The sequence below is a fragment of the Falco punctatus genome, assembly GCF_963210335.1.
Source record: "Falco punctatus genome assembly, chromosome: 6".
Taxonomy (NCBI): domain Eukaryota; kingdom Metazoa; phylum Chordata; class Aves; order Falconiformes; family Falconidae; genus Falco; species Falco punctatus.
The window spans coordinates 77,081,598-77,108,635 of record NC_137585.1 but is presented as its reverse complement, the minus strand read 5'-3'; the positions used below and the strand labels follow the sequence as shown (position 1 = coordinate 77,108,635).

The 27,038-nt window shown below is 40.2% G+C and overlaps 1 protein-coding gene across 1 annotated transcript in view; it reads right to left on the bottom strand.

Moving 5' to 3' along the window:
• Positions 1-27,038, bottom strand: part of CDHR3 (cadherin related family member 3) — a 69,096-nt gene that overhangs the window by 39,784 nt on the left and 2,274 nt on the right. The window contains 1 exon segment of the mRNA XM_080392019.1: positions 454-656. Within this exon segment, the coding sequence (XP_080248145.1) occupies positions 454-656 (203 nt within the window).

The following is a 27,038-nucleotide window of genomic DNA, read 5'->3' as shown; positions in this document are numbered from 1 at the left end:
TTTTGACCTGACTCAGCTTACTTTATTTTGGAAGCGAGTCAAATTCATTTTAATTCTAGGTGAGAGTGACCCAACAGAAGCTGCATGTAGTTTAACTAAAGCATTTTAAATTCATGGTGACTTTATATAAATTGAAAAACTATGGACAAATCCTCAAAAGAGAAGTAGGTCCTATATGTCCTTCTCCACCTCTTATTTTCCAAAAATCACGTTTTTTCTATCATGGAATCAATGGAATTATTGTGATATGTGGGTTTTGTCTAGATGCAATTAAAAATTACACTATTGCTATTCATTTGTCATATCCATTACAGCATGTCCAAATACTACCACAGTCTGCATTTGCAACTCTTTTCTGATTAAATCATAAGGCACTGTGCTCTCGGTGCTTAGTAATCCAGGAAACATCAGCCTACATGACCAAACATTGTTCAAGCTAAAGGTAAAACTCACCCTGTATTCAAGACCTCCTTTTGATTCAATATCAAAAGCCTCTGTAAGTGGATTTGAATTTACTATGGTAGGAAGTATTGCAACGCCTTCAGAAGACAATGGAGAAACAGTTACATTAAAGGTGTAAACTGAAACACCAGCTGCTGCATTTTCTTCGACGGTGCTTGTTGCAGGTAAGCCCTTAAGCAACCGGGTTCTTCTTCCTGCAAGATGAAAATGAATGTAAAATTACTTCTGGGAATCTTAGGCTAGCAGGAGCACACAGCTTGTGCCAAAAGCTGCCATTATTAATGCACAAAACAGCCCGATTCTCTTCTTGCTTATGAATGGTGGCATTGCACAGTAGTAAATCCAGTGCTAATGGCAGAAGAATCAGTCTTTTATCTAATTCAGTACTATACTGCTGTCATCTACAGTGGCTGTTGTTAAAGTAGCATTGTTACTGCATCATTTGCCTTCATAGATGCCTTTATACAGAAGCAAAGAAATGGAACATGTTTCTGTTACTTCATTTCACCCCATCTACTAATTGCTGCCTCTGTGCACTAATCACATCAAAAAGCACCTTGAATCACACTGACCTGGATGTTAAAGAAGCAATCTTTTTTTGTGACTTACACCATCTGCAGTGCCCATTTCTTCCATTTTCCTTCTTATTCTTTCTAGGATAGCTCTGTGCACGCCTGGCTCATGGGTAGTGTGAGTCAGCAATAACTTTGGGGGTTGTGCTGTTGTGTCTTCTGCTTTGAGCATGGAAGAGCAACCTCCAGTCCTTGCAGGAGATGCAGGCCCACAAAAGCACCCTATGGTTCAAAACTGCCTGGAAGCAGCATGGACTGCTGTGGCATCCAACAGCTTTGCATGAGCTCCTTGCTTCTCGGTCAGACCTCTGGACTTCCCAAACCAAAATCTTTGCTTCCTTTCTCATTTAGCTTCTGGGGTTTGTTATTTTAACAAATAATAACATAATATTTTAACAAATTTATCTCATAAAGAATGTCTAGAAAACATAAATCAGGACAACTTGTAGGGCATGGCCTGAAACAACATCTTGGTAACCTCACATCCCTGAACTGGCAATTTACCTCAATGTGAGACCATGGCAGGGCTGACCATTGCTTAGGGGAGCTTCGCTGGCTTGTCCAAAACACTTGCCAAGAAAAGCGGCTGTGTTCAGTCAAACTCCCTACACACTGTGTGTGAAGAGGGACGCAGATACTTCTCACACAGCTTGACCAGGCTGTTCATATACCAGTTATTACTGTAGCCAAAACTCCATGAAGTTTTTATTTTTACTGGGCAGCTGCAAGGTAAAAGACTGCTACAGGAACTAGTCTGAGGCCATTAGGGCTGCAACATGCTTCTGCTTGGATGCTCAGCCTCAGCCTGGAGCTTGGGAATGTAATGCCAAAGGGCAAGCTTCTGCTTTGCAACACCTCTGTGGTGTGGGACAGAACCATCTCTCTTTGCCCCTCCTCATGTAGCTGGTGACTGACTGATGGCCCCGCATCAGCTACCACAGAGGCATTCTAATCGCCATTCCTCCAAGGGCAGCAGGCCTTTTAATCTGGAGTGGAAGAGTTCAGCTCCAATGCTTTCCAATGACATTAGAAGAAGCCTTAGTGACATTTTTTCCCAAACTATCAAAAAATCTTCTTTCCTTACATCCCTAGAAAAATTTTGGAGCATTTTAGTGATAGCCCACATATGGCCTTTGTGTGATAGACATTGCTCCTGTTACTGGCCTCTTAAATAACTGTTCCCTATATGATCAGAGAAGACTTAGGATCCCAGTGCCTTTGCTATATGAGAAGCAAAACCAGTAGCAGTAGATGAGTCCACAAGACAAAGCATGGAGTCCCACGGTCTCCCTTCTTCTCACATCCTACCCCAGGAGGCACCTGTCCTTGGAGTATTTCCTGGAATGCTTAGAGTGGCATGACTCCATCAGACACCCCCAGTTCTTTCTCTTGCAGTCTGCATTGTGGGGAGGAGAAGGAGGGAACATGGCAGCTGTTGTTCATGTAACCAGCTGTACGAGGCTGTGGTGAGAGAGTTCACCTCTGGGAAGGCCTCTTCTGAGCACAGGGCCTCACCAGTAAGACGCAGAACTGAGGCACTTCCCCGGAGCCTCTCCACAGCTGCATGGGAGTTCCCATGCTCCCATACCCCAGATACATCAGGTCCATGGATCACTGATCTGGTTGGGATTACTCTGACATTTATGGAAAAAAAGGCCTTGGGGATGCTCTGCAGGTGGGTGAGGTACAGGCTGGGATATGGGAGACTGTGAGGTGGGAACTGCCTGTAGGAGCTAGTCTGAACAGGTCACACTGACACTGGTAGGACTGAGTTCAGCTGAGCTGTTACTGATTTATGTCAGTGGAAGCAAGACCCACTGAAGGACCGAGTTTTTATCAATGTCCTTACAGATTCTGGAAAACATCATCAATAAAAATCACCTATGCAAATGAGACTGGGCTGAGACGCACTTTGGGGGATACATTTCCTTAAGTGGAGCTGAACTTTGAATATAATCTCTTGTGGAGAGTACCTGATGAATCCAGTTCCCTCAACAAGCCACAGTTCATTAATGGAAACCATTCATAAAATCAATGAAATTATTTGTAACATTTAGAGATGCAGAAAGAAAAGAGTTGCCATTTTTATATTATCTCTAAAGATTTCATTGGCTGGTTATTCAGGATTTGACTTTCTAAATCACAAATTCTTATTTCTTGCTCTTTATTTTCAACTGAAGTTTTTGGTACTGCATCTCAATGGCAACTTCTTCTTCCAACTGATTTTACAAAAGCTCTCCTTCCATATTCACAAGTCCTTGCCTACCTCCTTACTTCGGAGAACAAAACATGCCTGAAGCAATTTAATACATTATTTATCAGAATTACCAACCCCACACATAGACAAATGCTAAGTCTAAGACAAAGCAACCATAAGACTGGCTTTGAGAAATATATATATATTTAAGTCTTATTTATCTGTGATCTGTTAGTCTTCACAATGTGCTTGAGTCACACCTTCAAGCTTTTCTCTCTCCTCAACCATGCAGGTTAGAAAAGTGCTGTTTTTCAGGGAAAGCTGAGATTCATATGCAGTGTCCTGCTGGGTGTTTTGGGACATCAGGAAAACAGCCAAATACGGACAGGTTCCTGAGGGTTGGCAGAACTATTTCAGTTCCTTGAGAGCAAAGTGACCCTCCCTGAGCAGCTACCTTACTACAAGTAACACCAAGTGCTCCATGAGCCACACAGACTGCAGTCTGAAGATCTACCTTCAGTTGCTAACGTGCACATATTCATACTGGCTAATCTCCCACGTTTTTAGACTGGGCAAAGACAGTGATACTACCCTACTAATATTCTCCACGTTTTCCTGTTTGGTCTTGTTTGGTTGCTCGTTTTACTTCATCAAAAAGAAATGTTATCAATATCTGGAAGATGATTATTGCAGTATTAATATTAGATACTGTTTCTTGGAAAGCTGTCCTCCTTTCCCACTCCAACACTGTCACACTGAGCAGTGGCAATTGCACATGAAGTGCCTCATCCAGCAAGGTGTTCTATTCCCTTCTTCATTATACTGTTGTAACCACAGAGCTCAATCTATTTCAGTAGGAAAATAATTGTTACTTGATTTTTTCCATCCGTGTCTGATCCCTAAATATGTATTATAAAGCTCCCAAGAGAAAGTATAACAGCCAACAGTGTTCTAATTTTAGCAGCATAATGAAATCATGTTCTTACCAGATACTACTGCCAGCGAAATGAGGAGAAGGAGCATGCTTTTCATCGTCTTTATGACCCTGTCCTTCATGTTCCCAGGATGCAAACTGAAGGAAGATCATGGTATGTTTTCCCTAGTTTACATTAGCTCCACCTAACTGCTTTCTCTTTTTCATGTTGTAGAGTGAGAAACAAAACAAAGGACCCGTGTCTCTAAGGGAGTTTCTAAACACTCTCACCTTGTTTGCTTGTCAGAAAACTGCTCCTTGCTGACACTCCATCCACAGACCTGGGCCACACTTGAGAAAACAATCATTAATAGGTCTTTCACTGCAATTATTTTATTTATTGAAGCATTATGAAAAGAATCGAGTATGTTCTAATCTGAAAATACCATGCTGCTTTCATCACTGGCAAATTAGGTGCTCTCTTCACACACCAGAATCAAATACTCATGCTTTTTTACTTAAACCAAGAACCTGAAGTTTTCTCATTTCTATGGCTATCAGAGCATTACTCAGGCCACATACACTGCATGCCTGGAGGTGAGATAGCAGCACACATACATGATGAAGTTAGCTTTGCTGTAGCTGTCTCAGGACCCGCATAGACTACTATGCAAAGTGCAGTGTCTCCCTTAGATTAGGCATTTAGCTAGCTAGCCCACAATACACCAGTGAAATGTTTTTGGTGGTTTTTTGTTTTTTTTTTTTAATATTTAAGGGTAGTCCTAGCATTTTTTTGTCGAGCATAGTATAGAGGTGACACTAATACATGAACTGGATGCAATATAGGTGCATCAGTATCAACTCAGAATAATTTAGCTTGGAAGGGACCTTTGGAGGTCACCTAGTCAAACCCTGCTCAAAGCAGGCTTAATTAGATCAGGTTGCTCAGGGATTCATCTAGTTGATTCTCAAACACCTCCACACAAACTTAACAGCTCTACTAAGAGACAGATTTTAGAGATTCAGGTTTAACACAGCTCTGGAGAAACCACACTGATTTGTGAGCTAAGCTAACATCTCTAGATGGTTCTGTATCACATTCTGTGGCTGTCCCAGTGAAAGCTGACAGTAGTTTAGAAAGCTCTGTCCTGTGCTCCTGTGTTTTGTGTAGTATGAGCATGTTAATTGAACATGTTGAACATGAATAGCTAGTTTAACACTGGAGCAGGCACTGCCTATGCTTGCTGCGTGCGTATCTTAAACTATTGTACGTATGTGCCCTGGAGGATTCACTGATACAATGAAACTGGAAAACATACATCAGTGAAACCTACTGATAGGAACTGAGCCATACCTACATATCTGATACTGGTTTGGGGAATCATAAGAAAAGTTTATTTCATGGTTGATCTGCATCTATTTAAAAGTGCTTCTAGGGTCTTGCCAAGTTCAGATGCAACCTGGGTTTAAAGTGAATGTGGCCACATATCATCTGGGAGCACACACTGCATCAACCTGTAGTACAGAGGAAGCGGGTCTTCCACTGGCCCAGGAAGTGTGTGCCTAGACTTTATGTTAGTAAAAAAATTACGGAAAATCCCACCCTCAAATGACCTAGTTATGCTGATAAGATATTAATGTAAATATATTTATACTGGCAAAAGGTCTAGCCAGTCCTCTTACCTATCAGATCATTGGCTACCCCTTCATATGAATTTCCTGGGTCCACAAAGAAGCTTTTGATCTTATCAGACATCTCACAAAGATGAGCTCTGTGTGCACAGGCATGAACCAGGCTTGTATAATAAGCCTGTGATCTTTTACTAATTATCAGAGCACTGTAAAACTGCTGCTAGCTTTATTCCCTCCTTTTAGTTGCAATATACAATCTATCCCATTATTCTGTTGATTCTTCTAATATTGAAAGAACTATGGAAACATCTGGACTAAGTTTTAAAGTAGGCAGTCTTTTAGATATGTGTTTAAATTTGTTTAGTATCTAGCTTGAGTGATAGGACTGTTTCCATCCTTCTCCATAACTCAGAGATCACAAATTTTGTCCTTTATTTTCTTTCTCTTACTTCTTAGGCTGGGGTTTTGGGGGAATCGCTTTTGTGTAGGGTTTTTTGTTGATTGTTTTTTCTGTAAATACATTTTCTATCTTATTTGTTTTGTCCTTCCTTCATCTGAGAATGTACACAGATCTACTTTCAGTAAGAGTTCAACGCCCATACATATAAAGCAGACTTTCCTCTGCACATCTTGTGATAGAGACACCATAGGGGGATATGGGAGACAGCAAAGACATCTGGAACACACATGTGCTTGAAATGCTGCCATTCCCCAGCTTCACCTGGAAGTGTAACAGATAATTGTTTCAGGTGCTATGTGAATACCCATGGAGTGATTAAGTTCTGTTTTCTCTCTGAGTGTGTCTCCAGGGCTTTCAAGTAGTTCCTGTTAAGCCTCATGGTTCAAGCATGTTGTGAGAAGAGACCATAGAGGTGACCAGGGAGACCGGGGGTAGAGCCAAGAGGAGCACACAGTGAGGGAGGAGAGCATGGAGGGCAGCTCATACAGGTGGAGTGAGTGAGCAGACCAGGGCTCTGGCTCCTTCTTTTTCCTTCAGTCACTGCCAGTACCTCTCAATGCCTCCTATAGATCCCTCTTTTCTTATATCCCTCTGCTGAGTGGATTTCTGTGGTTCTCTGATTCATTCTGCCAGGCTATAAGGAATAAAGTGAAAAAGCAGCCAGAGTTAAAAAAGAGCCCCAAACAGGTTGAAAATCAAGTAGAAATAAATATATGCATATCATCAAGTACAGAGCTGGTTAGGAACAGATGAGTTAGGAGAAGGTGAGCAAGGCAGAAGTTCCCTGGTGAGACTAGCAACAGTAACTCTGCCGCTGCAGGAAGGTCAGGAATGAGCTTCCTGGGAATTTAAGGCAGCTGGATGAAGAGAGGTCAAGGCAGTGCAAGCAAGAATACACCCAGGGAGTTTGCAGGCAAAACAGAGGGAAGAAAAATTAATTGGAGCAAATGAAAAAGTCAAGGAACAATCTGGATTTTTAATCATTCCTTGGTTTTCAAGATTATTTGAAACCAGGGCATTTTAGAGTAGTGCAGAGAAAATGTACTTCTGAAGAAATGTCTTCTGGATTATCAGGTAAGGTGGAGAATGTGAGAAAGATGCTATATCTGCCAAGAAGTTAAAGAATCTTCATTTCAAGAGAAAGACCAACAGATCAGGGTGCAAGAGACTGCACTGGTCTTAGGTTGGGGTGCAGAGAGAAAGAACATGGAAGTGAGGGATGTCGGGTGGGACTGAGCAGAACTGATGTGCAAGCTTTCAATTGCCTGTCCTCAGAAAAGTAAGGGATTTTAACAGAGGCCAGCCTCAGACAAGTAGCCTTGCATAACAAAATGTGCAGGTTCAGGACATTAATCTTTTTTCTATGCATTTAATTCTCAATTGGCTTCCAGTCTGTCAACAGGAAAGAAATGTTCTCTCTTCAAACACATCAGAGATTCAAGACAATTTCCCCATTAATGGCTATTTCAGTCAGAGTAGTGGCTCTCTTCTTAGCCAACTCACATGAAAGGAAACATTTTGCTCTTCTGTGGTAATTACTCACCAAAAATGGAGCAGCCTAAGGAGAATTTTCACACACTGGTTCCAACCTCAGTTCAAGCATATTTATTATTGTTATTTTATGAATTAAATCACCTAGACTGTCAGGTTTTATTTTCATCTCCTTTTTCTTTAAACAGTACAGCTTCTCCATCCACTGCCTTGGTAACCTTTCCTAACATATTAAACCAGTACCTTAGCATCCTACACCAAAAACTTATGTACCATTTAATTTGATTTCTCAGCTAAAAGCTTCCTCTGTACTATTTGTGATTGAAAAAAGCAAACTAAAAGTCATGAGTACTACCCACGCTACCTTAATCTCACCTAAAGCAATCCCATCTTAGCAAGGTTAGTAACCCATACAATTAAGCAAAAAAGTCCCAGACAGATCTCTGGGCCATCTATTTTCTAGCACTGACTTGCAGACACATAAACCCACTAGTCACCTCCTTGATAATTAACTTGAGATGTCTGCTAATAAGAATTTATTCCATCACACCAAGAGCTTTTTCTGGGATCCAGGTTTAAGTAAAGAATAGTCTAGAACAGGGGTCCTCAAACTACAGCCTGCGGGCCAGATACGGCCCCCCAGGGTCCTCAATCCAGCCCCCGGTATTTACAGACACCCCCCCTCCCCCTGCCGGGGGTTGGGGGGGCAGAAACCAAGCAGCTGCAGATGACTGCCTGCCACTTCATCTGCATGCCAGCCCCCTGGTTAAAAAGTTTGAGGACCCCTGGTCTAGAATCTGGGTAAGTACACACAGAAGCCCCAAAACACTGCTGTTGTCAGTGCTGACAAGTTCCTCCCATTGCTCCAGCAGTTATACACCTAAGGGATGAAAGGATTTGTCGCAGAAGGAGGAATCCCGGGCGTCTGTCTTTTGCCACAAAGAATCTGAGCACTTATTTTAGAAGAACTGAGAATATGTAAGGCATTAAGAAGGGGAGACTGTTCTGGTACTTCCCATTCCCTCCACTCTATCTTGACAAATGTGGACTGAGGCAGATAGAAGATTACAAGGATGTAAGTTCAAGAAAGCTCCAGATGTACTTGAATCCTCCCTACACAGAGGTCAAGTGACTTCTCCAAGGCCATACTAGAAATCCAGAAAAGCCAAAGTTCTTCTCACTCCCAATCTCAGTCACGATGAGTGTAAAAAGCACACTGTTGCCGAATGTTTTTCTCTTTGAGAAGTTCTTGTATTGCTTAAAAATACTTCATTTTTCTTCTGCAATTAACACAACATGAAAGTCAGTGAAATACAAGCTTCAAATATCCATTCACCTGTGCAAAAGTAGACTATATCAGCAACTACTTTGTGTTTTATGGTTCAAGATCAAAAATATGGGGTGGTGTAGAACATTCAATACCTACGAGAAATTATGCCACTTGTCCACACCATTTACATATGTCACTTGAATTTTAATTGTGTGATTTGTCTTCAAAAAAACAGTTGTGCAAGTAATTATTCAGTGAAAAAATGTGTTTAGGCCAATTAAGTCTTCTTCCTGAGTTTAGTAGATATTGGATCAGGACCAAGACCCATGTGGCAATACTTTGTACCTCATGATACAGTATTTACTGCATATTACAAGTTTGTTTGTTATTGTAATTGCTTGGCCACCTGACCTGATTGGTAAATATATAAACAAGGATGTGAAGTAGCAAATTATGCAAATGCAACAAGAAAGAATGCTCTGGGCAAATATGGGTACAGAAACTCTGAGTTTGCTATGTACACAGCATGATGCACTTCACTTAGTCAAGTATTTTAATGTATCACAAAGAGTTCCTTGAACAGGCTTTTGCATCATGCAACATACTCTATTTTATCTATTTTATCATCAAAAGGCATCTGACTATATTTTGCAAAAGCAACCTTGCATTTTAGCACAAATAAAATATTTTCTATTGACTTTGGGAAAAAAAACCCAAACCCAAACTAGTATACAATTAACAAAAAAAGCATGTCTGAGCAAAGGGTGAGTGCTGGAAGGGTGGAGTTTCACTTGGAGATGGACAGGTTTTTACACCTCAGTTTCTCCATTCTTTGAACTGGAGGAGTGAGAATGATTCACTACTTCCTAACAGTGTGAAAATTTGTTTGTTTATGGTTTCAACAACTGTGAGCTATTCAACTGGGCTCTCTAACTCTCCCAGGGACCAGAGAAGGGGCGTGTGATGAGAGAAGGGCATGTAGATACACTCTAGTTTTGCTTGGGCTGCCAAGGCTGTGGCAGAGACTGACCTGTGCCAGGCCCCTGGGGCACCATGCTGTGTGACAGTCATCTTGTTCACTTCCAGCCCCTCTCAATGGCTGCATCCCCAGAGACACTGGTCAGAAGTAGCTCTGTGCTCTCCTGTGGGATTCTTTAATCTTTTAATCAGATGTAGCACACAAAACTAGCAAATCTCTACCTCAGGTTCTTGCTTTATACCTGATTCTGCTCTTCCCTGATCCTCATCCTTTTCTGGTTTATTGCTCCAGGGCTCCAATGAGCTTTGCCTGAAGTCCCAAAAGGTGCTGAATTTACTCATTTCTCCTTGGCAGATCATAGCCCAACAGCAGCCCATACCTGGAAGAGTAACATTCTCCTCCAGTTATTGGCATGGCAAAGCCAGTGAGGAAAAAAGTACTGCATCTACCTTCTACCATAGGCTTCCCCTGGGGGAAAAGTGGCTTCTTCCCTCCTCTGTGGCTGAACCTGACATCTAGAAGACGTGTAAGGGAGTAAAGAGGGATGTTTCACTCTCTTCCCCATTTGTTTCACAGTATAAGCTGCAGTCTAACTGTTGGACTGAACTGTCTGAAAGAGGACAATACTCTTTTCTGCAGGACTTTAAATAACTGCGAGGTCACTGCTCAAGGCTCTGTACTTCTGGTGTTCCTGTGAGCTTCTGCCCCATCAAATGACTACCCATCAGCTGACTGATGGCAACTGCAGCATGCATAGTCTCAGTCCTTCCACTACTATGGATCAGAGAGCATGCAGCTGTTTGATACCACCTGAGGATTTAGTGTATCATTTTTGGTTTTGCTCCGTTCACACACTTAGCAATAGTCAATGCAGTAGTACCACAATTTACTCAGCTACATGAGGACAGAGATTTGTGAGGCAGAGGATTAAAGCTGGGGCTTTATGAGCCCCATATGTATCTCATACATATGAAGTATGAGACAGTGAAGGGACTTGGTGGAGAAAAGGTTGGATCTCTGCTGGGAAAGTTGGGGAGTGAAAGAAAGAAAAAGGTTGGGCATGTGAAGCTGGGGTCTTGATCTGAGGACATGGAGATGTGCAGTAACAGGATGAGGGAGGCAGTGTATGTGGTTTTGAGTTTTTCACTCTAAGAATCATGTGGCAGAACAGCTGTGACAGCACAGACGTAGGTTTATAAATTGGAAAAAAGGCTGAGTGGTGGGGTGAATGGCAAGTGGCAGGCATCTGCTTGAAGAGGAGGCTTTGGTGGTCCTATGACAGTGAGGGAACAAAACCCCCAGCTTTTCCACAATAATTTCTGTTTCTAACTCAATACCTTGCCTGGGACATACATTGTCTAAAGCCATCCTTGGAATCTTTCCACATTTGGGTAACACTACTATTTCATCTAGGCTACTGGAAAATAATTTTAATAATCCTGATCTCACAAAGATCAATGACAAGCCTGATTTTGAAAGAAGCAGTTTCAACAGACCTGGGCCTGAATAAAGTTGTCTGAAGGCAAACAAAATCTTAATCATGCAAAGAAGACAGATGCAATATTCACCGCTGGCTCTGTTCCTTGCTGCCTGTAAGCTCTGTGACTAGAGAAAGCCTTTAGAAGTATCACACAGGGATAGGGCCAAAATAAACGGGTGCAGACACAGAATCACTTTTTTACAGTTGCTGAGTTTAGGTTATGCTTATTTTATCTGACAGCAAACACGAGTGAAAAAAATAAGCCACTTATAAGTGACATGAGGCAACATTATATCTGAGTAATGACTTGACTGAGTCTGCCACCACAGTAATAAGCAAAAGGCAGCAGGAAAGCAGTGCCATAGCCTGGATGTAGATAATTCTTGCCTGTGTATTTGAGCATCAACATCATGGAACAGCCTGAGACCACAGGAGCTTTCTTAATGAAACAGAAGACAACACACAGTAAGCACACTGTCCAACAAATATTTTGACAGAGAGCTGCAAAGCTGTAAAGGTAGGTGGATAGATGCATCGAGAGAAAAAGCCTCTGCAGTCGAGATTGACCTCATTCACATAAAACCTGGCTGTTACAATATGAGCTACATGGGTGATAACAAGTAAACAAGGTCAGAATATGTCCCATTGCTGTGTATGGCTCCCCTGTCCATTTCTGGAGCTGAGGGAATATTGCCATCTAGTGCCACACAGAAATCCAGCTGTCCAAACAGAAAAGTGCCATTTAATTCATGTAGGTGATGGTTACAAAGCATACTAAAAACCAGGGACATTATGTGCCAGGGACATCATTTTGGTCAATGTCTTTGCCAAGCTTGTTATTGAAAATGGTACATTTTCTCCTTTAAAAAAATGACATTGTGTTGAGGGAACTAAGTAATAACACTTTGGAGGACATACCCTGTTCACAGTTGTTCAGAGGTCGCCAAAAAAGTGCAAAAGTACTTACATAGTACTTTAGCAAGTAGCAGTCAGAATGATGAGATGCTGTTGAGGATGGGTTTTATCTTACCTACCTTGAATTAACTAAACCACTGACCTGTATATGTTAATGTTATATAGTCACCCTAGGCTTCTTTTGGAAACAAAGAGGCACTACTAGGGCACAACTGGTGTCACCAACTTTAGCCATCGCCTTTAGGATGGGAAGCCCTGTACTTTTGAAACATCTGTTTCTCCACAGTGACAATCTGAAGTTCAGATCCCTCCAACCCCTAGTGCCTGTCTCTCTCTACCATTTTTAACTAGGTAGGCAATAATTTTGATGACCTGTTGGTGGAAAAATAAGTATCACTTTCAGAGTCCTAAACCCCATGATTGTAGTTGTGTGATTCTCATTCGGGTGCAGGGGGGCACATGTACTCACACAAGAGTTCCCACTGACCTCAGTGGAAAAAAGCGCTGGTCTGTAACATACTGCATTCGCTGATAGGCAGGCACACCAGACCATAATATATTTTATATTCACCTCTGTGTGCAACAACATTATGAACTTCCTCACATTGTCTTGCCCAAAAGAGCTCTTAGGGGTGACAGAGCAGTTCAGTTTCCCTCAGTCAAGACCCGGCTGAGCCAGAGATGAGGGGTTTTTTTAATCAGTGCGTATGTTTGAGATACTTTTAACGAAGTCATCAACTCACTTATCTATCCTTCCAAATACGTGCCAGATTATAACAATTTTTAGTCATTGCCCATCTGGAGCAGATTCCAGTGCTTGATCCAGTGGTTGATTTTCAAAAGCAATTTGAAAATCAAAATCAATTAGGCAATCAAATCTTCCAGCTGCAAACAATGTCCAGATTTTCAAGCCAACCATGTGATGTTTATATATGTTGTCTTAAAATTACTTAAATGTCCCACCAGTACCTCTAAGTTAATTGTCATGTTATCGCTTGTGGTTGTGACTTTCCCACTATTTCTACCCACTAACCATGTAAATAAAAGGATTCACAGAGAGAATCAGAATCAATAATGTAAAAGAGTATTAATTTTCAGCCTGAGAAGGGTTAGAATATTTGAGACACCCACCATTCCATTTTCTTTTAAATAGCACGAATCCAAATTAAGCAAGAGGCTGCTAAATTAATTTGTTTATATTTTAAAAATTCATTATTTCACATCATCAAATATAAATTCTTACAGGGGATTTTCTCCTTTTCTACGCTGTTTTTAAATATGCTGCAAAAAATGAGTATCACAGGTTCCCCCAAATGAGGAATTACTTAGGTAATAAAATGTCTCACAACAATAGTAGTGTATAAAGTTACTGATGTCAAACACTGTCAGTAATTTTTAGGGGTATTTTCTTTGCTTTAGAGGGACAGTCACTTAGCAAAGTCCTTACATGTGATATTAGAAAAGAAGTAGCATAAATACACTGTCCTGAGTGTCAATAAATAATGTTGAATTAAAATTCCATCTAAAAAGGAAACTGAAAAGCAAGGACGGTAGATTTATAAATACACTTTAAAGCGCCTAGAAAGGTGACTTTATAAACCCCTCACTCTATCATCTCAGTTCCCCATAACTAAGATTAGCTAAAAAAAATCTAAGCTAACAGCTTCCAGAAATAAATACCAAGAAGCTAGCAGCAAATTCTGGAATTCTCCCATACCTCTTAGTCCATGGGGACACAGACTGACCTTTCAGATGCAACATAAACCCAGCTGATTTCCTCAGGCTTTTGCCTGAGATGAAGGCTAGCTCAGACAGTCTGGGTGTTCCAGGCAGGCAGGAAAGGATTACTAACGTTAGCTCAATATCTTAATTGCTGTGCTTAAGAGGCTGCATACTTGCCTACAGCTGGATCCAGCACAGAGAGAAAGCACTCACTGACTTCACCAGGATCTGGATCAGCCTTTTAGGTTTGAGGGAGCTGGGGATGTGTCAGGATGGACATTTTACCTGCTGGTACAAACTGTCATGACCCACTGACATTTGCATTAGCTGAGCCTTTACCGCAGGACATGTGCAGCTTTATGAAGCTATGACATAAGATAAATTCACAAATTGTTTTCCTGTGCTAAGGAGCTGCAGTGACATGACATGCCAAATCTCTTTAAGAATGAAGAGATGGACACCCCAAAATGTTCACACACCCAGTAGTCCAGTTGGATGGACAATCTTAATGCAAAGAAAGGTAACATCCATGCATGTTTAACAACGGCACCTATGTATCTTTTGTGTTAATTGACACTAATGGCAGACAGTGGGGTTTAGCCATTTTGCTTTACTGATATTTGCAAACCTCTGAGACTGTTTCCTAGCATAAACCATTTTCCTGGACATAGGCATTTTTCTTGACAAAACCAGCCTAAGCTGTACAGTCCACTTAGTTGTTTCATCTCAGCCTGGGGTAGCCCAGGCTAACATGTCCGCACAAATGCTGGTGTTGCCGCACAGGGAACTGAATCTATGAATTGATGCTGGGTAAGAAGTGAGCAAGTGGATGACACAGCCAGGAACAAATAGCCAGGAAACAGGGGGTCTGGGCAACTGCCTGTGGAACCACAGCCTAAAACACTCCATTTGTGTCCAGAGGATGTGGAGTAATGATGATCCAGGCTGTGGGTACACCATAAATGGGTTTTACAGATCCTGAAACCTCTAATGTTGTTCCTGGTTTGTGAATACAGAAATTTAGCTTTTCTTCTGTTTAACAAAAAAAAAAAAAAAAAAAAGCTAAACATTACACTATTAGATTTTTCTGTTGAATTTAATGCTCTGGGAAGTATCAGAGGGGCAGTCACCATGTCCCAGCTAAATGGTTTGTAGCAAATTACTTTATATTCTTAAGCAAAAAGAATTTAATCAAGTGTCAGAAACAAACTACATCTTGACAGATTCACAGGGCTGCTGCTGTTTCAATGAATTTGTTGCCAGATTTGTTTACAAAACTTCTTTTTCAGGGATGGGTGAACTTCCTGGAATTTGCCAATCTTTTGAATAAATATTGTGGAGGATTTGTAAAATGAGAATTAATTAGACTTTTCCTCTGAGAGTAAACCAGGCATTTTCTCAGTGTAAAAAACTGCTTGCAAACAAAGGGAAGTATTTTGGTGACGGGTAGAGAGGCAAGGAAACCTAGGCACTCCCTTTCTTTTCCAAAAAAAATCTGGGATATAAGAACTATGACTAATACAGGAACTGTAATTTATACATTAGACTTGATGTATAACTTTTTAACCTTCTTTACAGTTCTGAACTGAGCTCAATACATTTGACTTCAGCTTTCAAATTCCTCAGTTTTTTTATTTTTCTATGAGTCTTTTTGCTTTGGCCGCTTCTGTACAATAGGTGGCAGATACGTTCATTTCTGGATGTGGGGCTTTTTGATATTGACTCCTGTATATGACTTGTGTTTCTGTAACGAAGGCCTCTGAGTGTTAGTTTGGACAGGGGGTATCACCATCTCAGACAAAGAAATAAGCTTACTGTCATCATCCTTTCATTCTGCTGGGATATCTGAAAAGGACCAGATAATGAAATGCTCATCCTAGCCAGGGAGAAACAAGTATTTGTATTCCACCTTTTCCCTCACTGCAGGTTGTTTCTTTTGGTGGGATTTTCAGGGGAGTAGATGTTATTTTTTTAAGCGATCATGAGGAAAATATTCTTCATTCATGAAAAAGCAACCCTTCTGCTCTTTCATGTATAAAGTCAAGAAACAGTCACTAAAGATCTCATCTATTACAATGATTTTGCTGTGGCTCCATTGGAGAGGAATTTCAAAGATGGTAACTGTTCTAATAGAGACAAACAATCCTCTCATTTAAACTAAAAAGAAATTTTTTTTTTTGGTCAAATGCCACTAACATGAGAAATTAGTCTTTGACAAAAGTCTTCACTGCCACTTCACATTTGGAAGATATTGTTTCTGACAAAGCCAGTGGCAGACATCCGTCTGGCAACAGAAGTCTGCCAATGGCAGCAACAACTTGAGGTACACCAACATCACTGTCCAGGTGAACTAAGCACATGGGTTGTTGGCAGTTACCACAGATAAGTTACAAAAGAGTTCACAGACTTCACAGAAGACACAGGATTTTAAAAGCATGTGGCATTCAGGCAAACATCTTTGATTCTTTAGGTATCAGATCAGGAATATTGATTCTTCCCAGTTACCTTTCCCTAAAAAATTTCCAGCTTTTGAAGTTATCATGACTAGTCTTGAGGTTTGATCAGTCAGAGTTACCAGACACTGCTGCTGTCCTAACTAAATTAAACTCCATTGGGTCCACCCTTCCAAAGCCTTGCTGGGTGCTTTTAAGCAGTGTTTCCCATGGTCATATGCATGAAGCTGTATGTTGGCAGGATGGATAAGCATCTCCGTTTTAAAGACAGCCTCAAGCTTTTGCTTAAAGAGGCTAACACTGCCACTAACAACTAGGAAATCCTGGCAGATAGTCCACATGAATATCTCCTTCTATATTTGCACAATGTCAAGCACACTATCAGCACTGAATAAATAATAATCATAGAAACCTGGAGTCAGCCAGAAAATAGCTGTGAATGAGACATTCATATTTCAAAACTTGAAACTGCAAAATTATCTTGTTATGATTCTAGGAAAACTGTTCTTTTCCTTTTCACTGTTGTTTTCTTTTCCTAAAGGAGAAGAAATGCTACCCCAAAAAAAAGGTTCTTTGTCCTGTATTACAGAATTACACATCTGAAGTGTCCTTAATAGATAAAGGAGCTTCAAGGAGCATAACAAAGAACAGTCCTGATTTTAAATTGATAGAATCCATTTCTAACTGGGAAAAAAAAATTAGGAATGGAATGCAAATGTATTATATGGGAGAAAGAGGGAGAGCAGCTGAAAAAGGGTTTTACCCGATAATCTTGCTCTTGATAATGTCTGGACAAAGTCAACTTTTTTCTAAATATGATTGAAACTCCATGTTAAAAGAGATTTATATGAGTCATAAATCTTTGAAACACTGAGCAATATTCATAGGGAATTCAGTGTCCAGCTCTATAAAAATAATAATATTAAAGGGCAAATCCCTTTGGTAAAACAAGTTGAATTTGGTAACTTATTTAGTTCAGACACTTGACAAACATTTAGGGTTGCACTTTCTTCACAAAAGAATCAATTATGTCACCTTTTCTGTTGAGGTGTAGGGCTCCTGTAGCATACTAAGGGTATTTCAAGACTGTATTTTTATGGTTACAGATAAGAAGAAACAGATTCTTAAGGTACATTGAAATCTGCTTTTATAATTGCTGCCAGGGATACATGTACAAACATTTTTTTCATGTATTGGTCATATTTAATGGAAATATAAAAAGATGTGAGGAATGCCTCAGTATAATCAAATTGTAATTAAGTTAGTCCAGAAGTATTTGTCAAAAGATATAATGGCAAGGATTATAAAGGAGAAGACTAAACTGAAAACAGAATGCCAAAAATCACCATCTGCTGATATGATGGAGTATCATGCTCAAAGCTGTTAAGGTGTTACTAGAGCTGTTGTATGTTACAACATTAAACAGTTAATTGGAGTTCATGGATTTTAAGTAAAAGGACTGGGGACTGTTTTTTACCATAGCAACCACAAAAAAGAAATCTCTTAAAGCATGTATGCAATGTGCACCAACAAAAAAGCAAAGAAAATAAACATATTTGGCATTCAGCATTTAAACTACAATTATTTGGAGGAATTCCTCTTTCCAAATTTACATTCAGAGTATCCTGGAGAGAATAAGACATTCATTCCAAAATTACCAAAAGTCTTTCCAAAGGGACAAGAAGATGTATTAAATTCTGTACCTTATCTCACTAACAACTGTTAAGATGACTCCTGCTGCTTAGGTAAACAGAGTAGGGAAGTGAATGGGTAGAAAAGAAAGGAAAACTTCTATCATCTCACTGATGTGTGGCCACTTGTGCTGCAGGCAGGGTGTGGGTATAAACGAATCAGTCAAGATCACATGTGTACCTATTGTAAACTGTTGTTTACCTTTTGCCACTCCAACCATTTCTGTTGTGTGCTGAGGTTAGCCTATATGTGCTCTTTTAGCATGAGAAGCAAGTTACGGTGACATTTCTGATTGTTTAATCCCAGGTCAGTTCAAGTTAGAGAGAAGGACAGGAAAAAAAGGAAAGTAAAAGACAACAGTGACATCATCATCATCACCATTCCTTAAATATTAACACATGACATTTTGATACCAATGGAACTTATTATCCATGCTCGCTTTTGAAACAAATTGCTGATGAGTTCAACCATCTTTCCAGCATAGTTCAGTTTTGATGGAATAGTTATTTTGATGTATGATTCTTCTGAAGCCTTTGCAAAGGCTGGATAGCTGTAGGGGCAGCAGATCAGAGAGGCAGCCCAGCAAATTACCTGAAGCAGTGATCTAAAAGGTGAGACTGGCAGGTGAAGAGCAAGAAGGAGCAAGAAAGATGGAAGTCCTGCTGATTGTTTTACCCAGAGATACACTGAGGGCAGCAGACAACAGGAAAGATTGTATTTCATCAGCCCCAAACTAACTAAAGATTTGAGTAAGGAAATGTTCCTAGAACATCTATTTTAACTGGTGAAAACAATTGCATCTGTGGTATCTGCCAACTCTCATAATTATCTGCTGTTGTTTTAAACGTGTGTATGGGAAATTTTGCAAAATCTAGGACCAACAATCCCATGGCTGACACAGCATGCTCTTAGACTCTTACACCACAAATGCAGCACGAGAACAGAACAGAACAGTTGGCTGCATTGAGATTCAGATTGACTGAGGGGATTCTGTAGGCTGATGTAAAAATTTCCACAGGCAAAGATATTAAACCCTGCATAAATGGAAGAATTCACCCACATGAGCACTTTCAGGACCTAGAAATGGCCTTCAAGTTTTCCCCCTGCAAACACAGAATACACATGTTCGTGGTTCCATGCACCCGTAAGTTCTCCAAACAAGACCATTTCTAACCCCTCCAATGTAGACTCATCTCTCTATTTCAAGGAATTTGTACTGTACTGCTATTAAATGTTGCAAGGGACAGGTGTTAGGTCTTTTCACCACCTTAACTCACTGTTTCCATACAGCCTCTGACTTCATATCTGTATTTGTTTATAACAGCATGACATAAGTTCTGATCCATTGGTTAAGAACAATTTTAGAAATATTTAAAAGTGCCCAATTCTACTGTGACACAAACACAAATTCCATAAAATGCCACTGTTTATGCTACTAATACATTTGACTTGGCTGTATTGATTATGATCATTATGATGGTGGGTGAGGGCACAGAAAAAAGGCTCCACTATTCTTGTAAACGGAAGAGTAGACACCTCTTGCCAGCCAAAATATATTTAGACAGATAATCTTCCTTGAGATTTTTCAGTCTGCTGTACATAAAGTATACTGATTTTGGTAGCTTTCCAAAAGATAAACTATACAGTCCACTACACATAAAGTATTCTGATTTTTTTGTGGCTTTTTTTCACAGGCTACAATCGTAACGGTATTTTGAAGTCACTAATAGATGCAATGGCCAGAGAAAAATAACATTCTTAGCACAGAAGGAAAAACAAGCACTGTCTTATCAGATTATTATGGTCCTTGAACGTAAATATGAATACAATTAAAAATGTAATAGCTCAGATTTATTATATGCAGAATAAGACTCCAATTCCACACAAGGAGGAAGAGGAGTTTGTGTTTAGTAAATGGTTTGAATTTAAATATGTTTAATTGATCTATTATTATTGTATATTTTTCAGCAGAATTAAACACAGACAGAGAAAATTCACAGATGCCCACTGTCTCGTAAAGGAAAAACATTTTTTTTTTATCTGTCAATTACAAGATTTGGAAAACAACAGAAAGTTCTGGCTATAATCTTGCATCAAACAGGTATCTGAACTACAAAATACTCAAATGCTGATTTTATAATGATTTTTAGTGTAGTTTTTTTTCTCCTAAACCAGTATTTCTCACTTTCATTGGTCTTCCAACTTTTGCATATATCAAATGTCACATGCTGATTATCTACAAAACCAGACAATTCAACACACAGAGCTGCATCACTGGAGGTTATTAGCCAGTTAAAATATTTGATGGCCTTAGACATACAAAGATTTTCTTAATCTAAACCTGCAAAGTTGCAATCTTAGCTCCTAGGCATTTCAGAAGTGTGCACCCTTTACAGGCAACATGGGATATTTTTAATAAAGTCTCAACTTTTACTTTGTCTTCTTGACTAGCTATGTTTTTCCTTCTAACCCCAGAGAATCATTAGTACTTTGTGCTTATACTTTGTCTGCTTGAAGGAAATAGTGCCTTAGGAACACTCATCAAACTACAGGTTTCCAATAAATAGACTATCAAAGGACAACATATTTATATCATTAAGAGGAGGATTTAATTCAAAAATTCATTAGATCTGTAAGACTGTACCTGAGGCCTATCCAGATCTGTTCTTTGCAGCCATGTTGCCTTTGTAAAATGTCTGGTGAAGTCTGATGACAGAAGTGCAAGGTAGCCTGTGAGACGTTTTGAAGGATGGCAGTATCAAAACATCTGTGAAACCTCCTATTGCATGTAAGCCAATGCTTAAATATCAAGCAGATTTTTTACTTCAGGTGCCATTAACTGTCAGGCACGTCGCTCACTATACCCAAATTCCTGCTAAGGCCTTGGAGATCCATTTGGGCTGAGTACAGAATTTGCAGTGCTTATCAGCATATACTATCTTTGACTCTTCCAGGTTGGGATGGGGATCTTCTCAGGACAAAGCTCCTCACAAACTTAGCATGGCAATGTGAGGAGCTACAAGAGACTTCTCTGTACAATAGATGAGACACAATTGATTTCTGGCACTCCACTTCCAGCCTCAGCCAGAAATACAAGACGAACAGGCTTGCTTTCTTCTGTGATTTCAACATGTCTGCTTCCTGTACAAGCTGGAAAGAGGACATACCATAACAACTGTCAAAACATTTCAGGACCTCAAGCAACGTGTGATTGGAGCCAGCTTCTGGAAGCAGTAAGTGCTTGGGGAGCTGTGCAAGCGGGCTGAGCCCTCACTGTCGACTTGCCTCGCTATCTGGCTATCGACGGATTTAGGGCCCAAACGTGACCTCCACCAAAGGCATCACTGCGACCTCTTGTCTGGGCAGCCCCAAACTTCCAGAGCCAGGCTGAAGTAAAATTCAACTGTCTCCCAAATGCCAAGGCGCAGTCCACCCAGGCTGAAATCTTTATTTTGCTATTCTGGCAGCCCTTGGAGTGCCTCCCCTCAGCCTACTCACACACACCGCTTGGCCCTGTCAGGAATGAGCCTCCATTTACAGTGGGAGTCAGTGAGCCCTTGGGACGGGGGAAGCCTGTGCGACAGCACTTACAGAAAATGGCGGGAGGGGAGGCAGGCCCCTGCGCTGAGCGAAAGGGGCCTCCAGCCAGGGCTGGGGGAAGGCTGGGAAGGACTGCTGGCTGCCCAGGGAGAGGCAGACGAGAACTGGCTGCTGAAAGAAGAGGAGAAGGAAAGAGAGCTTTCCCCCAGACAGGTGAGGAAATGTTTAAAAAAGGAGAAGAGGGCAACTCCAAATGGCTTTGTGAGGAGAGAGGCAGCCCACCGGTGGGAGGTGGAGACATGACTCCACTGAGGGAGGCAGGGGAGAGGAGAGGCTCCTAACTGCAAAGCAGGGGACAAAAAGCAAAGGAAGGCATATTAAAGACACGGTAGCGTTTGGTGAGGCAGCTGGGCCCAAGTGTGAGCATGGTGGGTGAGAGGCTGGGAGCAAAAAACAGGCCCCAAGATGGTGCTTCAGCAGAGAAACCTGATGGGAGATGAAAACCCACTCTGCAGTGTTAGGGTAAAAGTGACAGACAGAAGCAAACAAAATTTAGAAAAGTGAAGCGTCTGGAATAAAGAGGGATACAAACAGGAGAAACATGGCATCTACACTGAGAAGCAACAGAATCAAATTGACTGCGATGCAGTAAGGGAGATGCAGAAAGTTGCTGTTGTGTGCTGCCAACACACACAGACGTGGCTGGTGAATGGCAAGTTATAATATGCATTATTCAGCAGGGCAAACTTAATTTTTAATGAAAGAATATTTCTATGTCTACCTCATGAGAAATGTTTTAAGATCTTTGGGGAGCCATATTTTGTGTTTTTTGTTATTCACACGGGCATTGTGAGAGAACAAAGCTTACGAAAGTAGCATGCTGTTTGAATGCAGACTTGATACTGAGGTGAGGGTAACTCCATCCCCCAGTGTTCTTTATCTCTAAATCTACAGAACTTTGCCATATCTTTAAAAAATGCAGGGAATTCCTACAACTTTCTTCGTTTCTGTCCCAAGTGGACAGTTAAGAGCCTTCCTCTAGACTCTGGATATGGCCTTCAAAGATATTATCGTTGCTGTTATTTACCAAGAAACTGTTTCAAATAAAACAGATACAATTTAGTAAGTAAAATACAAGTGATTCACTGCACCAGTTCTAGACATGCTTAATAATTTTAAGGAGCAGTAAGAAACATGCCCTGAGGATGTTTTAAAACAATTCCCCTGTTATCTTTCCTGAATACCTGTCAATACAGGGAAACTGAATTTTAGCCTGTCAAGCACTCTGACCTGTCATTCATGTCTCACATCTTCCCAAATAGCCATACTGTTAAGAATCTACCCCTCAGTGTTCTGCAGTGAATACACTCCCCCAACTTGGTCTAATCCTCAGCTCCTTGCCCTAAGTCCACCTGATGAAGTGTTACACCAGGGACCTTGGGTAGTGTGTTTTAAGAAGTTCCAAGTTTGAGATCCATGTTTCATAAGGGTTCATACCATAGCGCTGAGACTGGATGTTCAAGTGTTTGGTGGAAGTCAGGACATGGGGAATGTTCTCGAGGGAGAGAAAGTATTGGAAAGGAAGATGGGTCTGAAGTGAACTCTCAGCCACTCCTAGATGAAACCTGAAACTGTTGCATAAAATAATGAAACTGCTTTGTTTCTTACAAGCTATTAGTAAGTCCTCACATCCAGTGAAGATGCATGTCTGCACTGTACAAAGCAGTCCTATGATACATTGATACTTGGCGTTACTAGCTTTGGTATCATAAAACACTCCAGCTATGGTAATACAGTACATAAGATAAATTATCCTCTTGAAAAGCAGGATAAATTATCTGCAGTACAGTGCTATGTTAATGCATTTAGACTACAACCAATACTTGAGCAAAATTGTTTAGAACAAGCTTTTAGACACTGGAATCAAAGGATGTGCAATTTATTTTTTCACAGTGCTTGCATAACTGTCTTGGGTTTGAAATGTGTAGTAACTGTTGATTTTCACCTCTAGTTCACGGCCTTTTTTTGGTAGCATTTTTACTTGAAACTTTCCAGAGTTTACTGTAATACGTTATCTTATTGTGCATTTTCTGTTCATAGATCTGTGCAATATACCGTTTAGTTACACTTTAGATTTCCCTTTTCATCTGATTAGTGCTGCTGTAGTGTTTGGAGCATTGTTTTGTTTTGTGTGAAGCAATTTGCAACACTTGTTTGAGAAATATGTTTTTGTTAGGATACAAGAGTATCTCACTTAGAATTTCTTTTTCAGTTCTCCATTTTTCTAACTGTTTCTGTTTTGAGTGCTGGCTTCTTTGGCTAAGATGGAACCAAAAGCTTAATTTAGATTTTTTTTCTTGTGCTGTTTCAGAGGACATTAAAATAGATTTCTCTACTATGAGTGTCTATTTAATACAGTTTTCTAGCTCAAGATTTCTATGATGGCATCCACATGGTGTTCGAGACACCTTCTGAAAATACAAAGAGCTTAGAAATAGTACAGAGACTGAACTTCTGGCTAGAGTGGCTCTGGGGAGACTGACTCATAGTGGCTTTTACATTTGGCTTGTTAAGTGCTGACTTCTTTTAATGGCCATCCTGTACGCATCTTTTTTGCAGAAACCTAGATAGGGGGAAGAGGGTTAACTATCTGGTTTGTTTAATGAATTTACCTGTTGACAACAATCACATAGCAGACAAGAATGCTACACTACATTAAAGTATTATTTTTTTTTTAAATCAGTTTTGCCAGAGAAAGGCAGGACTATCTATCTGGTGGGTTTTGCACCTTCCCGATATAAATGCCTCTGGCATCTTTTCCTCTGAAGTGCTGTTGTAGTATTAAATAGTAACTTGATTTATCCACTGTGGAAAGAGAGAGTACAGATAGTTAATCTACAGGCTAAAATTAGCAAGAGTGTAAAAATCCACTATAAAAATAATTTGCACACAAGTCAACATATAAATTAGTTTTACACTCCTCAAAATCCTGGAGGAGGTTTGATGCTTTTGCACTTGTGTTACTGACAGCCAGCTAGTTTGCTGGTGATTTTCACATGCAAACTCCATTGGTGACTATCTTTAAGAAAGTCTTGTGATTCATTTACGGTTCCATTCCCACCAAACTAGATACCTGGGTTCATAAAACTGTCTGCTATGTAATAATTTCTACTATGTAAGATAAAACCACTATTGTGGTAAATCCATTGCAAAATAGGATCCTGAGAAGTACTAATGAATCTCTTGCCAAACTGCTTAAACAATAATGACTTTGTCACAAAAATATCATATGTTTATAATCTTGTTATAATAGTGAAGCCTTATACAGCTGGGGTTTTTTAATACTTTTGTAGCCCATTAAAAGCCATCTGGTGCACGTACTGCCAGGTGTACATGATTTAAAGCAGAGGGTCACAAATTTTTGTTGTTGTTATTGTGACTACAATACATGCATCTTCAGCAAAGTCATGTTTTCTCAGCATATGACAGCGGAGTTGATATGGAATCATGTCATTATTTCTACATGGTGACTACATACAATGTTCCTGATAGCCACATGTGAGAACTGCTAGTTTAGTTTGTTATCTTTTAACATTTAGATCCTGAAAATCATATAAAAGTTGGATGAATCTCCACATAAGCCAGAGATTGATACACAGGTTTGGACCTCTTCTAAATGTCATAACTTTTCCTGTGCTTTTATAAAGCCCAACTCTTTAACTATAATCCTAGTAAGTAGATATAGGACCATATGATTTTTATCTCCTGGTTACTTGGTGGAAAGCTTGCATTTGGAAATCATCTTACTAAAAGACCTGTGATATATGGATTAAAAAGATTAGAGTTCAGGTTTCATCTGTATTTTGCTGCTTATTAATTAAAGGTCTTAATTTGCTTATAGTTTACTTTTTTAATTCCATGTTACGATTGGACCACTGTAGTATTTAGAAGATGCAACTAAGATCAAGGCTGCATTATACTGAATTCTGAAAAAACACATAGTAACAGGAAGCCTCTACTTGGCAGTTGAAATAAAACAAGATCCATAGGGACTGCGGAGGGAAAGAAGTACCTTTTCTGACTGACTTAATTATTTTTCGATAGCAAAGTGACTTGTTCAAGGTCATAGAAGAATTAAATTTTTGTATTGGTGAGCAGGTGCAAAAGAAACAGAGAATGTTTAATCTGCACTTTCATGTGCAGTTCTTTTGCTCATTTCCTATGGAAGTAATTCTTCTGTGATCATGTTTGTGCCTTTCCCTCCCTTTTTTCCTCTCCACCCATAACTTTCGGATCCATTGATTAATAAAAACAGATTTGAAAGAGGAGCAAAAGTCTTAAATAGAACTGTCTTCCTACAAACTTTGTGAAAGCAGATGCCAGGAAAAAGGAAGAAGAAACCATCTGAATGCCCTTGCTATGGTAAAGCTGCAGCCTGAGTTCACAATCACAACAGAGAACTACGGATATTCCCAACCATGGGAAAAAAGTTCTATAATGTCAGATCAGCTCTCTTTGTATTTTGCTACAGGGCTGTAGAGCATAACACAGTTGTCCATGCTCCATACACTAGTTTGATTTGGTTCCAGTCCGGAGTGAAATAAGTAGTGCTCTTGGGGAAAAGCCCTAGCGCAGAATGGAGGCTACTTTTGTGCAGCTTCAGGACTTGCACCCTACAAACCAATGGACACAAACTGATCTATAGTTTCCTCAGGGATGGGGTTCATTCCTTGGTACAGATCATAGAGGTAGCATAGACATAATCAAAGCAGAACTTGCACTTTTGAAACAAAAGATGCTGATCGTTAGGAAGCTGGGCAAATCTGTTCTGAAGACTGTGGAACCATTTGTTTAATGATAATGTTGTTCTTGAATACATATGGCTGGGAGGAGGAAGAATTCCTTTGGGAGGGCTTTGGAAACCTTTCTCTTGAACTGTAAGTCACTGGATTGTTTCTTTTTAGGAAGGAATTGGTACATCTTGCATCTTTGATTTAATGCTAATTTTCCTTCATATGGTCTGTTTCTGTTAGAGCCTAGACTGTAGTTCTGCAGTGTGTCATGGTAAGCAGCATGTAGATTAGTGCCATGTGTTAAAGTTGGAAAGTTTCTTCACTTTTTTTGCTTGGTTTGTGGCTGCTTGTATTAAATAGTTTCCCCCTCCCCCTCCTGTTTTTTCTCAGTTGTGTGGTTAGGAATTGCTTTATTGCTTGTGTATCCTGTGGCAGTGTTTAATATTAGATGCTTGGCCATACGTACT